We start from the raw sequence: 13,360 nt of genomic DNA, 5'->3' as shown, positions 1-13,360 counted from the left end.
AGATGCATAGATACGCTGTAGGTGTGTTGAATCCAGAGAAAGACAGAAAGTGGTCACCTTTAATGTCATTAAAATAGTATGTATGATTAAGGGCTCCTCTTATTCTTTCCCATCAGCCCCCTGTAAAGCAGAGAACCTGTCAGTTTCTCTACAGTGCAATACTAGCATTGCCACAGTATGGTGGAACACCACTGGGGTGGACCAGTCATTCAGTGTGTTGGCAGTGAATAACACAGGTGGAGAAGTGGTCTGTGGCACTGGAGCTTCATACTGCACTTTCACCCAGTTTCACTGCGGAGAGACATACACAATCACTGTTACCGGGCTTATGCAAAATTGTACCAGCCAACCTAGCACCTCTGTGGATCTCAGCACAGGTAAGGTCAATACAGGTAAACAGGTGAGAGATAGAAATACCTTCCCCCACAGGTGAAAGACAATATTATTTATGCAGTGGTAACAGACAGTGATACCTTCTCAAAGGTGAGACAGTGATACCTACATACAGGTAAGAGACAGAGGTACCTGCCCACTAGTGAGAGATAGGGATACATGTTCAGAGTTGAAAGACAGATAGATACCTACAAACATGAGACTCAGAGTTGCTTATACAGTGGTGAGAGGCAGTGATACACAGGTGAGAGATCGAGATACCTGCCCAAAGGAAAGACACAAAGGTACCCGCACACAGTTAAGAGACAGGGGTACCTCACAGAGGTGAGAATTAACTATTAACTACTGCACACAGGTGAGACATAGATATACTTGCACACAGGTGACAAATAGAAATACCTACGCAAAGGTGTGAGGCAGGGATATCCGTACACAGGTGAGACATAGAGATATCTTTACACATTTGAGAGACATAGGTGAGAGATAGAGGTACTGTACCTGGATACAGGTGAGAGATAGAGTTGCTTATACAATTGTCAGAGACAGAGATACCTGCACAAAGGTAAGAGATATGGAAACCTGTTCAAACGTGACAGACAGGGATACCTGGATACATGTGAGAGGCAGAGTTGCTTATAATATGGTGAGACACAGTGATACCTGACAAAAGGTGAGAGAAAGTGATAGTTGCAAACAGTTGAGAGACAGAGATACCTTGTGAGAGAGTGAGACTGTTACTTCTTAACCCACTACTTTGTCTCTTTCAGCTCCTTGCATCCCTACCAATGTCATAGCACGCTACAATTGTGACACTTCGATCATCTCAGTAACTTGGGACACAGCCCGTGGAGCTGACAGTTACGTGGTGTACGCAGTGAGTAGTCAAGGATACAAGTCCAACTGCAGCACCATAGACACCGGCTGCGATATCAGTGATCTCCGCTGTGGTCAGGACTACAACATCACAGTTGTTGCAGAGCATGGTGGTTGCAGGTCTCAGCCCAGCCAACCTTTCACCGTGTCAACAGGTAGTGACTATGAAAATTGGGCAACAAAGTAAAAAATTTCTCAGCAGTTTCTGTGAATTTGTTTTTCCTCTTATTTAGAAGACTAAGAATATGTGTGCTTTGAGGAAAGATGGTTGGATTATATATTGAGATGACAGAGGGATATTTAGCTCTTTTTCTTTCTTATTGACTCTCAATCTAGGGGCATGTCCTCACTCAAGTCCTCGTGTCTTATTGGACTGCAGCAGTAACTCTGCTCTTGTTTCATGGATGCCGGGTTATCGCATTCTATATTACAATGTCTCTGCTAATGCTTCGGCTGTGGTTGACCATGTGACTTGCAGCACAACGGGAGTTTCCTGTAATGTGACTAACTTGCAATGCGCACAGACTTACCAGATTAGCGTCAGTGGTCAAGGGTACACCTGCTCTAGCCCTGCCAAGGATTGGGTGTCCATTACCTCAGGTAACAAGTCCTTAAAATATCAAAATTAAATATCAATATTCAACACTTTTACCTTCTTTTTTTAGTGCAAGAGATCACACTTCTGCACTTTTTTTATACAAACTTTTTATGTATAAAACCTCTTCTTCTATTCCTATTATTGCAGGCCCATGTCCCCCAAATCAGGTGTCTGTCCAGATTCCTTGCGAGTCAAAAGTTATGTCCGTCTCCTGGCAGATCTCTCCTGGTTCCGTCTCTTACCTGGCTGTTGCTCAGAGCAGTGGGGGACAAAGATTCAATTGCAGCAGCAACTGGACAACATGTGACATTCCTGGACTCCAGTGTGGACAGACATATGAGGTTTATGTGTCAGGAGTGGTTGGAACGTGTATAGGACCAAAGAGCCAGAGCCAGATTGTCAAAACCGGTGAGATAGGTCACCCTCTTCACTCTACCAGGGTTTTTGAGATAGCACCTACTTTCTCAAATCATGAATGTGTCTCATTCAACTCAGAATATTTATGACCACATTCTTGAGGACTGATTCATTAACTTGACCTCTATTTGACCTCATAAATACAGCTCCCTGCGTGCCTCAGAACATCCAGGTGATATTGGCGTGTCAATCAACGGTGCTTAACGTTACCTGGCAGCAGAGCGGTGAAGCCACACTCTACAGAGCCGTGGTGCAGACCAGTGCTGGTCAAGCAATGTTTCCTGTTACAGACAAGCCTTTCTTTACAGTTCCCAACATTCTCTGCGGCCTGACGTACAACGTGTCGGTGGTGGCCCAGAACGATAAGTGCAACAGCAGCCGCAGTTCTGTACAAAGTGCCATCTCAGGTGAATATACAGCCATGATTACGGTACTCCTTCTTCAGTGAGGATACTTCTGCTGGCTTAGGGTGCAAATTCTCCTAGAATGTCTCTTCTCAGTGTTTGTATTTTAGATAGCGACATACATTACTGATCTTCATTGATATTTTATGGGAAAAGGAGTCTGTGTCTTTGCAGTTGTTGCACTTTACCATGTGCACATAGTCCAGAGTGTAGCACCTCTGTAAGTTGACTGTGGTGTGTGTCTCCAGCCCCATGTCCTCCTCAGGCCATCAGTGCAAATATAAGCTGCACATCCAACATTATCTCAGTGAACTGGTCCTCCAGCATGGCCGGTGTCAGCTACATGGCACAGGCCGTTTCTTCCAATGGCTATTACATGTGCAACACCACAAACACGTTCTGCAGCATCAGTGTGCCATGTGGCAGAACCTACAACATTTCTGTTATACCGAGTCAAAACGGCTGCAATGGTGTCAGTTCGCCTTATAAAATTATCCAAGCAGGTCAGTGTGGATTTCAATGTTAGTAAAAACTCACTGTTAATGAATGACAGTTTTTTCATGCAGTACGTTTGCGCTTCTGTATGTGTAGCACCATGTGTCCCAACCTTGAAGAGCGTGGAGATGGACTGCCTGTCCAACTCAGCCTGGGTGTTGTGGAACACATCTGCGGGGGCAGAGTCTTACACTGCTGTGGCAAAGGACAGTGATGGACGCCAGTATCAGTGCAACTCTAGTGGCAGCATGTGTCCCATCCCTGGGTTACAATGTGGGAGGAATTACAGTTTCAGCCTCACAGCCAACAATGCACAGTGCAGCAGTGGAGTCAGCAACACCATGCAGTCCGAGACAGGTAAGAGATACGGAGAGGAGAAGAAAGAGAGAGAGAGAGAGAGAGAGAGAGAGAGAGACAAAAAGGAGAATGAGAGTTACTGTATATCAGATTACAGCTGGTTTTATCTGTAGAACTGGATATATTTAAAAATATATACTATTACTGATGCATGTACTTATGTGTATACATATATTTTCACAGTAGTGCCTATATATTATTCTCTTTTTCTTTAGTACCATGTGCTCCTGAGGGTGTGAACGTGTCGGTAGTTTGTAACACTGGGACAGTAAGTGTGCAGTGGTTGCGCAGTGTTGGAGCTCTCGCATACACAGCCACGCTTGAGCTGCCCGGGGGCATGGCTCCCTGCTGCACTACTCTTAATGGTAGCACTTCCTGTAATGTAACATCCCTTCCCTGTGGTCAGTCGTACATGGTGACTGTCACTGCAGCAGGACGAACCTGTAATAGCTCGCAGAGCAAGGCCATAACGGTACAGACAGGTAACACCCTCGCACAGACATCTACACTTCTCCTCTATCATGCACCAACCACTTTCTATACATTACAAAGGATGCATCAAAAACTGACTAAAATGTTTTTGATGTCTAGCAAAATTAATATACAATATGTAAGTAATAAAACACTTCATTATTTATTAGTAAATAACACATTATATTTTTGTCACTCACATGTCATGTACGTATGCTAGCTATCACTTGTTCCCTCTCCAGATTCTCTTTTTTCTCTCTTAAAGTTAATAAGACAGAAAAAACTTGCCAAGCTTGTCATTTTACCAAGAAACTACAGTAATGGCATTTACTGATTGTTACAAAGTGCTGACACTTCCTTTCTCACAGTACGCTGGTCTTCCATTCACCCGTCGAAATGGAAATCGACTTATTGGGCATTTTCAATCAGTATAAACAAACGAATTATCACCGCGAGTCTGTTATAAAATGAATCAGGACGCTGTTGGGTTTCTGTGTGTAGAGTATCATGACTCTGTGTTTAGCTGCTGGTGAGCAGGGGGATGGGAAATGCAAGGGGTGTGAGCCTGCTGCTGGGTAAACAATTCACACATCTCCACAATAACACAGGTATTGATAGTAAAACACCGTATACAACTGCCACAGTCAAAGTAAAATATTTAAACCTAGTAGGATAGGTAAAAAAGAAAGAAATACTTAAGAAAATCTGCAAATTCTTAAAGCCCAGAGTATCTACTTTCATATGAGTTGTTAAGCACTACTGTAGAGTGTGACATCACAAACACGGCCACGCCCAAAACAACTGCAAATTTGTTAAATAACACATTTAAATAGCATATTATTAGGCATAGATTATGTAGCGCATCCTCAATATAAGTCCCTGTGTAAATTGTTACTATAGGAACATATTGCATCATATTAGAAGGAGAATTAGCATATTAATATAAACCTGTCATTTATTGCTGCGCTACTGTCAGAGCTGCTGTTATAGAAACACCTTCCGACCAACCATATTTAAGAATTCTGTGGTATAATCTGCTATATCCTTTCCATGTTACACAGTATATCCTATATTGTAATATATCAAGTGTTACTATGAATGTTTCCGGTTTCTCATTGTCCTAATCATGTTTTTTTTTTTGCATATGCAGCACCGTGCCAGCCACCACGCCCCAATGCCACTGTGAGCTGCACTGATAACGTGGCGAGTGTGAGGTGGATGAACAGCGCGGGCGGTCAGCTCTATACAGTAAATGCAGTAGGCATGAATGGAACTTTCATAGACAGCTGCAATGGCTTTGACGGATCTTGCGACCTCAGAGGCCTAGTGTGTGGCCTGCAGTACATGGCCACTGTGGTGGCGCAACACAGCTCCTGCCTTAGCCTGCCGAGTCCTCCAACACTCATCAAGACAGGTGAGAAGAGTCCTAGCATCCCACCAGACCCACTTGTTAAACTTGCTCAAAAGATTCATGGAAATGACAGTGTATTTTTCATCTCCCTCACAACTACGTAAACAAACTAACCTTTAAGATCTAATCACCTTAAGTCTTTTTTTTTTTTGTTTAAATTATATAAACATACTCAGTCAATAAGACTGAATGGCACCCAAGCCATGCCTCCTTTGCTAGGAGTGTCAGGTATAGAAGCCAAACCTCATTCACTGAGACTGACATGCACAGAAGCCACACCCCTTAACTAGGATCGACAATTAGAGAGACCACACCTCCTTCTTTGATACAGAGATGCACAGAGGCTACACCTCTTCATTAGGACCAACCGGTAGAAAGTCCATGCCTTCTTCAATTGAACTGAGAGATATTGAAGCCATGCCCCCTTCAGTGGGACTGACAGCCACACAACCCTTACTACTCTCAGCTTCTTGATGTCCTGTAATAAAACTACTCAGAAATTCTATATTTTTCTCTGCTTTAGTACCGTGTGTTCCTCAAAACGTCATGCTGAATTTGGATTGCAATGCCCGCAACTTGACCGTGTCCTGGAACAAGAGCTTGGGGGCACAATTTTACACAGCAACGGTCATGGACAGCTCTCGGCACTCCACTAACTGCCAGACCCTTTCTGACCGCTGCACCATTAGTGGCCTGGCATGTGGAAATATCTACCATGCAAGCGTGGTCGCCTCTGACACGTACTGCAGCAGCCAGCCCAGCAACATCCAAGACACAGAATCAGGTAATAAACACACCCACACACCAAATGGATGAAAAGTAACCATGTTGTTCAACAAATTCTAAAAAAGACAATTGTTGATGCAATTGATGTTGTATAAGAGGAACAAAACACATAAAAGTGATGTCATGACAGTCCTTGCTAATGGTAATTTTAGTTGGCGTGCTAACTCTAGTTGAACCACCATAAGCCACTGTTTTGGGGAGCGGACTTGGTGTACATGGTTGGGAATGGGGGATCAATGAGTAACACCTATTTAAACAAACCTTATCTAATGCACATTTAACAGTATGCTTTGTCACCAAGTAACTCCAATCTCTCTTGATTAATTATCGTCTCCATTTTTGTCTGCTCTCTCGCAGTTCCATGTGCTCCCAGTAATCTCCGGGCTCAGATGGACATTCTGACCGGCACGGCCGTGCTCTCGTGGTATTTAAGTGCCGGTGCATTGAGGTACAAGGCCTTGGCGGTGAGCAGCATTTCAGTAACCAATGTCTCCTGTGACACTAATCAGACGAACTGCAACCTGATCAATCTGTTGTGTGGAGACAAGTACAATGTCACGGTGCAGGCTAAGGGAAGCGTCTGCAATAGCTCCGCCTCCATGGGTCAATACCTTCAGACAGGTGACGTTTTACCCCTTCTAAATAATTATACTGTTCGTATTCACGTATAAATTGTTAGAACTTATTCTTCAGCTGTTACAGCACGAAACACAGCTTTTTTTCCCCACTGTAATAATGGCTATGCAAATTAGAAATCATAAAACATTTCTCTTGTAATCTCAGGGCCATGTGTTCCGGTGCTGGTGAGTGTGAGCTACCTGCCACCTGTTGCTCTGCTCATGTGGGAAATGACCCGAGGCGCTGACAGCTATATCGCTCGGGCCGTGTCACAGCAGGGCTTCCAGAAATCCTGCTCGACCCGTGACACCTCGTGTGCACTCTACAATCTCAACTGCAGCCAGATCTACAACATCTCTCTGACAGCCTACAGCGACCTCTACCAGGATGGTGTCAAGTCCAACTCTCTTACACTAAACACAGGTGAGAGAGAGCCAACCAACTCATATTAGACAGATTAGAATGCAAAAAGAGCTAACTGCTAACTGTAAAATTATATCTAAGTAGTTGGACATGCCTGTAAGCACTGTTTGATCAGTAGTGAAGAAGTGAAAGCTGCATCACACCACCCAAGCACTACCTATACAAGGCCATTACTCAAAACTCAAAAACAAAACAAGACAGAGGTGAGGGAAGTCACAGCAAGACCAACAGTCACTCCGAAGGAGTTGCAGAGAACAGTGACTGGGAGTGGAGTAAAGGTGCACCAGACCATAGAGCGATTGATCTATCTATCTATCTATCTATGTGCAGTTCAAACCTAACACTGGCCATACTTTAATTAACACCATACTTACAGTGAAATAGGCTGGTGGCAGCATCATGCTCTAAGGATGCTCAGAACCTGGGATTCTTGTCAAAATTGAAGGGAGACTGAATGGTGCAAAAGAAATGGGGGAATATTACAATAGAATCTGCTTCAGTATGCTAAAAAAACAAACAAAAAAAAACTGCAATAGGACAATGGTCCTAACCTCAAGGCGAAAGCACCCCAAGAGTGATTAAAAACAAAAAGTTGAATGTTCTACAGTGACCAAGTCAAAGTAAAGTTCTGAATCCCATCGAGAATCTGTGGCACTGTTTGAAAATTGCAGTCAGCAAACAACAGCCAATGAACCTGAAGAACCTGGAGCAAATCTGCCAGTAGGAATGAGTGAAAATCACGCCCAAGCAATATGCAGTTATTGCAGTAAAAATTGGTTCTATCAAGTACTAGTCTGAAGGAGTTATACATACAGAATATATGCAATCAGCACTTTTTAGTTATTGTTTTTTTGTTTTTTAAAGATGTGCTTACATATAAAAGAAAACTATAAGAGCATTTACTATGATAGCATAGTGGTTTGCAATAGAAATACTGACTGGAACAATCTCTGGAAGTGTAATTTGTAACCTAGATGAATCTGATGACTTTTAAGGGGGTTGAATATTTTTGCAAGGCACTGTAAAGAGAATAAAGCAGTATGGTAAGTAAATTTTAAAGAAAGGAAGGAAGGAAGGAGGATGGAGAGGATGGATGGATGGATGGATGGTTAATAATTAAAAGTGAGTTATGAATGTTGTAAATGTTTACCTTTATACCTAATATACACAAAACGAGATTGTAAAGTTAGAATGTTCTACTTAAATAGACTTTATACTTAAAAAAACAACAACATTTTGTCACACACTGTATTGCCCAATTTTTCCATGATATCACCTAACAAAAAGGTCAAAATTTTATTGCTCAACCTCTTAAAATTGATCAGTTATAATTAGAGATCTCAAATTCAGCCTGACTAAACAGAAACACACAATGTGTTTTGCAGAGCCCTGTCCTCCTGTCATCCTGTCAACCCGATTGATGAGTGACCACAGTGAGGTGACATGGGAGTCGAGTTTCGGGGCTGTGGGATACATGGTCGTGCTCGAGGGACAGCAGGGGGACACCCTTTACTGCCAGACCACCAAGACCTCATGCAGCGTGCCAGGATTGCTGTGTGGGACGGTTTACGTCACCCATGTCATAGCCATCGGCACCAGCCTCAACAGCTCGAGGAGTGAAGGGGCTCTGCTCACTACAGGTTAGTGACAAGATGTATATTCGTATAAAATGTTTGAAGAAACATTTTTAATAAAACAAAACGTGTCCGTTGTTGCTCCTCAAGTTACTGATTAGCTGACATTTCATTATGTCCAGTCCCCTGCCTGCCGGACCCAAGCAGTTTTGCAGTAGCAGTGCAGTGTGCAAATGATTCAGCACCCGTCAGCTGGGCCTTGAGTACAGGAGCAACGTCCTATGAACTCACTGCTACTAGCAACAGTTCGGACCAATTAAAATGTGTCACAGTGCAGAACAGCTGTAATATTACGTACCTGAAGTGTGGGCAGACGTACAGTCTCAGCCTGACAGCCTTCAGCAGTGCGGGTTCTGCTAGCCTGGAAACCAACATCACCTTCCAAAGCCGTGAGTCTTAACCAGCTTAAGTCAGGAATAAAACACTTGGAAGTGTGCTGTTATAGGAAAATAATCAATGGTAGGACAGCATGGTGGGAAGGAACCCCCATCGAATGCAGGGTTACTGTTATTACCCTGAAGTTGATTATTTTCCAATAACAGTTGTGTCTTTTCTTCTTATACAATTGCAAAAATTGTATTAAAAAACTTTTCAATCATTGAAGATGTTTACTTTTTTTTCCATTTATAGTCATATTTAATGTTAAAGAATCATCAACACCTTCAACACACACACAATCAACACCTTCTTACTGATCAAAATCAAGAAGTCTATACTGTATATAATGTTAATAAGACTGCCCTCGACCTCTAGGACCCTGCGTGCCCCGTTATGTGGCAGCGAACCTGCAGTGTGGCACTCGTACGGCCGTGCTGACCTGGGAAAAGAGACCGGGAGTCCTGTACTACTTGGGTAGCGCCACTTTCACACCTGGAGTAGCCGCTGTAGTGTGTAACTCGAGTGCAGACAGCTGCAGCTTCAGTGGGCTGCAGTGCGGAGTGCAGTACTCCCTGCGGGTTAGAGCTTACACCAGACAGTGCTGGAGTGATTTCAGCGCACCTGTCAACATCACTACAGGTCTCTCTTTCTCTTTCTCTCTCTCTTTCTCTCTTGACTACATTCTTTTTTCCTTTTCTGACACTCTGTTTATATTTTGCTTGTTCTCATTCTTGTCTTCACATTATATTTAAGCATGGCTTAAGTCCATCAAGGGGATTTAATCATCTAACCTTTGTTCAGAACCCTGCCAGGTACAGAACCTCACCGTGACCGGTTCATGCACCACCAATACACTCCAGTTGAACTGGTCCAATGCCTCTGGTGCGCTCCTTTACACCATCTCAGTCACAGGAAACCTGGGCTACACCGGCTCCTTCCAGAGCCCAGTGTCCAATATGCATACGGCGGTTCCCTGTGGCCAGAGCTACAGTTTCAGTGTGTTGGGGCAGAATGATCAGTGTCACAGCCTCACAAGCACCACTACCAAGTTTTCAACCGGTACTGTCATGACTGCCTTGTGCATATTATATCTCTCCATGTACAATTTTCTACTCTGAAATGTAATGATCAGGCTAATGTATGTAACAAATAATGGAAATCCGTCTCAACCAAAACCTTTGTGTAAATTTCATCCTTAACGAGATGAGCACAAGACAACCTTTTGTGATTACATTAGCAGGTTTTAGATACAGATTTACAGTATCCAAGTGAGATTATTTACTGATGCAAGGGTGAGACTGTTTTTAGGAAATCCTTAATGTATTGCTCCAGTAAAAAAAAACAAAAAAACCTCTTTAACCCTTTCTCTGTAGCCCCATGTGTGCCGACTGGTGTGCAGACGTTCATTCAGTGTGAGGACAGTACTGCCTCTGTCAGCTGGGCTGGAAGTGATGGGGCAGTAAATTATACTGCAGTTGCTCAGGGACAGACATTAGGCCACACCCACATGTGCACCACCAATACAACAGTATGTACCTGGAGTGACCTGTTGTGTGGAGAGACCTATGTAGTCCGTGTCATCGCCAGCAACCTGCAATGCAGCAGCACCCCTAGTGACAACACCACCATCCGCATGGGTGAGACAACGTCCAACCATCTGTAAGAGCTTCAGCATACTTAATAAGGAGATGATGTTTGTGTGAGTTGTAGGAAGAGAAAAAATACACCTTAACAAGTTTACATACTCTCTGCAGTTTTGTATTGGCTGTTGTGTCCTTCACTCCTGCAGATGACACTAATAAAATAATAAAATAGAAGAAGAAGAATATTACTGCTTCCCAGAGTCACCCATCTTGGACGGAATCGACTCGGGTATGCCTTGGGTAGAACAGCCAACCACAGACTTGGCTGCATAGTGTGATTGTTTGAGGAGTTTGCCTAGCTGCCGTGTTTACGCCACAACTTCCACATGACTTCCGTTTGCTCAACAATTAAATCATGTTGTTTGTGGTAGTCTGCCAAACATCTTCTCTGCATGAACTATGCTGAAGCCTTTACACTGTAGCTATAAGCCTAATGAGATCACAGTGAAGGGAAGCGTATGAATATCAATAAATATCAAAGGTCTGCTTTATGAATATTAATGACAATTGGGTGGTGTCACTATCAGGATTGTTCTAATCAAATGTTTGGTTGTCCTGTGTAGCTCCATGTATACCCCAGAATTTAAGTGCCACTATGGACTGTGGCCTGAGGGTCGCGTCTCTGACCTGGCAATCCAGCCGGGCCGCTCAGACATACGTGATGACTGTTGAAAACAACATCAGCCAACAGTTGGCGCTAACCACCAATAACACCAGTGCTCAGGTCTCAGAGCTCCAGTGTGGACAGAAGTACTATTTCAAGGTGTCAAGTGTGGGGCAAGGGTGCAGGAGCAGCCCGAGCAACACCTCCGTCCTGCAGACAGGTGTGCATACACACACACATATATATATATATATATGGCCATAGACATCAATAGACCAAGATTTGCCAAACTAGCCCCTGGGTACCCCAGATCTGTCCACATTTTTGCTCTCTCCCAGGTGCCACCTCAGGTGTGCCAGGCGTTCAGGGGATTTAATTGCCTGGTTTAGGTGTGTTGAGAGCATATAGATTTGACAAGGACTCAAATTTTGTACAATTATAACTTGGAAAATGGATACAAAGAGACAAGGGGCGCAAAATATTTTTTTTCTGCTTGATACGGAATGGAATAATGGTGTTCTTACACCTGTTTTCATCAGACGAACCAGGGTTTAGTTTCATGGCTGTAGTTATGGGATTCCATTTAGTTCCTGCTCTAAATTTGGCCATCTTTTGGCACCCCAGGAATTATTATGGTGGAGCTTTTTGTATTGAAAGCCACTAATTGGTCAAACACAAGGACTTGAAAGGTGTGTAACGGAGTTATTAACTTAACTTGTGTCCTCCTGCAGATCCATGTCCCCCCACTGCTGTCTCCACTTCTGTGGACTGTCTTTCCAACATCGCTACATTCACCTGGGGCATATCTAACACTTCTGATCACTATACGGCCAACGCAGTGGGCCTGGATGGCATGGTCACAACATGCATGTCCTCGACTACTAGCTGTGGCATTGCAACGCTGCAATGTGGTCAGAAATACAACATCAGTGTAACTGCGTCCCGTCTCCTGTGCAATTCAAAACCCAGCGGGCAGACATACCTCAACACAGGTAAGACACATGTCGATTACTGTAAGCCATTGTGAATATTGCTCAGGGGTCGAGCATTTGAAGATCTTTCAAGTACACATCATATTTAATGCCATATTAAGCTACAGAGACGCAGGTATTTATTCATTTTCTCCAAAGCTCAAGCTTTCTGAACCCACCTCATGTTTATTTTCTGCATCTAGCTCCCTGTGTCCCAGACGGTGTCTCCGTAGTGATGGACTGCATCAAAAATGAAGCGCGTGTGTCATGGAATGCCAGCCGTGGTGCAGTGTCCTACCGTGCCATCGCTACAAGCAGATACAATGACTATGCTTCCTGTAATAGCTCTGGTGTCAACACGTACTGCGTTCTGAAGGCTCTCACCTGTGGGGCGGTATATACGGTCCAGGTGGTGTCCATTGGGAATGAGTGCTCGAGTTTACCGAGTCTGGCAGTGGACTTCCGTTCAGGTATGAGAAAGGTTCAAGCCATCTGGAATTGTGAGGTAGAAACTACAACGATTTTAAGGTGGTATTGTCAGATAAATAGAAGAACAACCATTTTAAGGTGGTATTGTAAGATAGAGTCTATGTGCACATTAAGGTGGTTTATGAGATAGAGTCTATGTGCACATTAAGGTGGTATTGTGAGATAGAGACTACAGACAGCTTAAGGCTGAGATAGAGATAACATCTTAAGGTGCCATTGAGCCGTGGTCGTAAAAGGTGGTATTTAAGGTGGTATAGTCAAAGAATTTATAGCTATCTAAAGGTGGTATTTATGGTGGTGTCATAGAATTTATAACTATCTAAAGGTGGTATTTAAGGTGGTATTGTCAGAGAATTTTAGTCATCTAACGGTGGTATTTAAGGTGGTATTGTCAG

The 13,360-nt window shown here is 43.5% G+C and overlaps 1 protein-coding gene across 1 annotated transcript; it reads left to right on the top strand.

The window, feature by feature from the left end:
* The first annotated feature begins 1,259 nt into the window (after positions 1-1,259).
* On the top strand, positions 1,260-10,040 carry LOC128619406 (fibronectin type III domain-containing protein 7). Its single transcript, XM_053643581.1, has 15 exons — positions 1,260-1,421; positions 1,603-1,866; positions 2,012-2,272; positions 2,428-2,688; positions 2,934-3,188; positions 3,277-3,537; positions 3,753-4,019; positions 5,159-5,422; positions 5,943-6,203; positions 6,563-6,826; positions 6,989-7,246; positions 8,632-8,886; positions 9,003-9,269; positions 9,634-9,897; positions 10,012-10,040. Exons 2-15 carry the CDS (start codon positions 1,671-1,673, stop codon positions 10,038-10,040), a joined length of 3,363 nt encoding a protein of 1,120 aa, XP_053499556.1. The 5' UTR covers positions 1,260-1,421; positions 1,603-1,670.
* Positions 10,041-13,360: the final 3,320 nt, after the last annotated feature.

Source organism: Ictalurus furcatus, chromosome 15 (assembly GCF_023375685.1).
Source record: "Ictalurus furcatus strain D&B chromosome 15, Billie_1.0, whole genome shotgun sequence".
Taxonomy (NCBI): Eukaryota; Metazoa; Chordata; class Actinopteri; order Siluriformes; family Ictaluridae; genus Ictalurus; species Ictalurus furcatus.
This window is presented reverse-complemented; position numbering and strand designations above follow the sequence as displayed.

Coding starts and splice junctions, on each gene's coding strand:
- LOC128619406 (XM_053643581.1), top strand. CDS start 1,671: ATGCCGGGTTATCGCATTCTATATTACAATGTCTCTGCTAATGCTTCG. Junction 3,538..3,752: donor CACCATGCAGTCCGAGACAG/GTAAGAGATACG, acceptor CTTTTTCTTTAG/TACCATGTGCTCCTGAGGGT. Junction 8,887..9,002: donor AGGGGCTCTGCTCACTACAG/GTTAGTGACAAG, acceptor CATTATGTCCAG/TCCCCTGCCTGCCGGACCCA.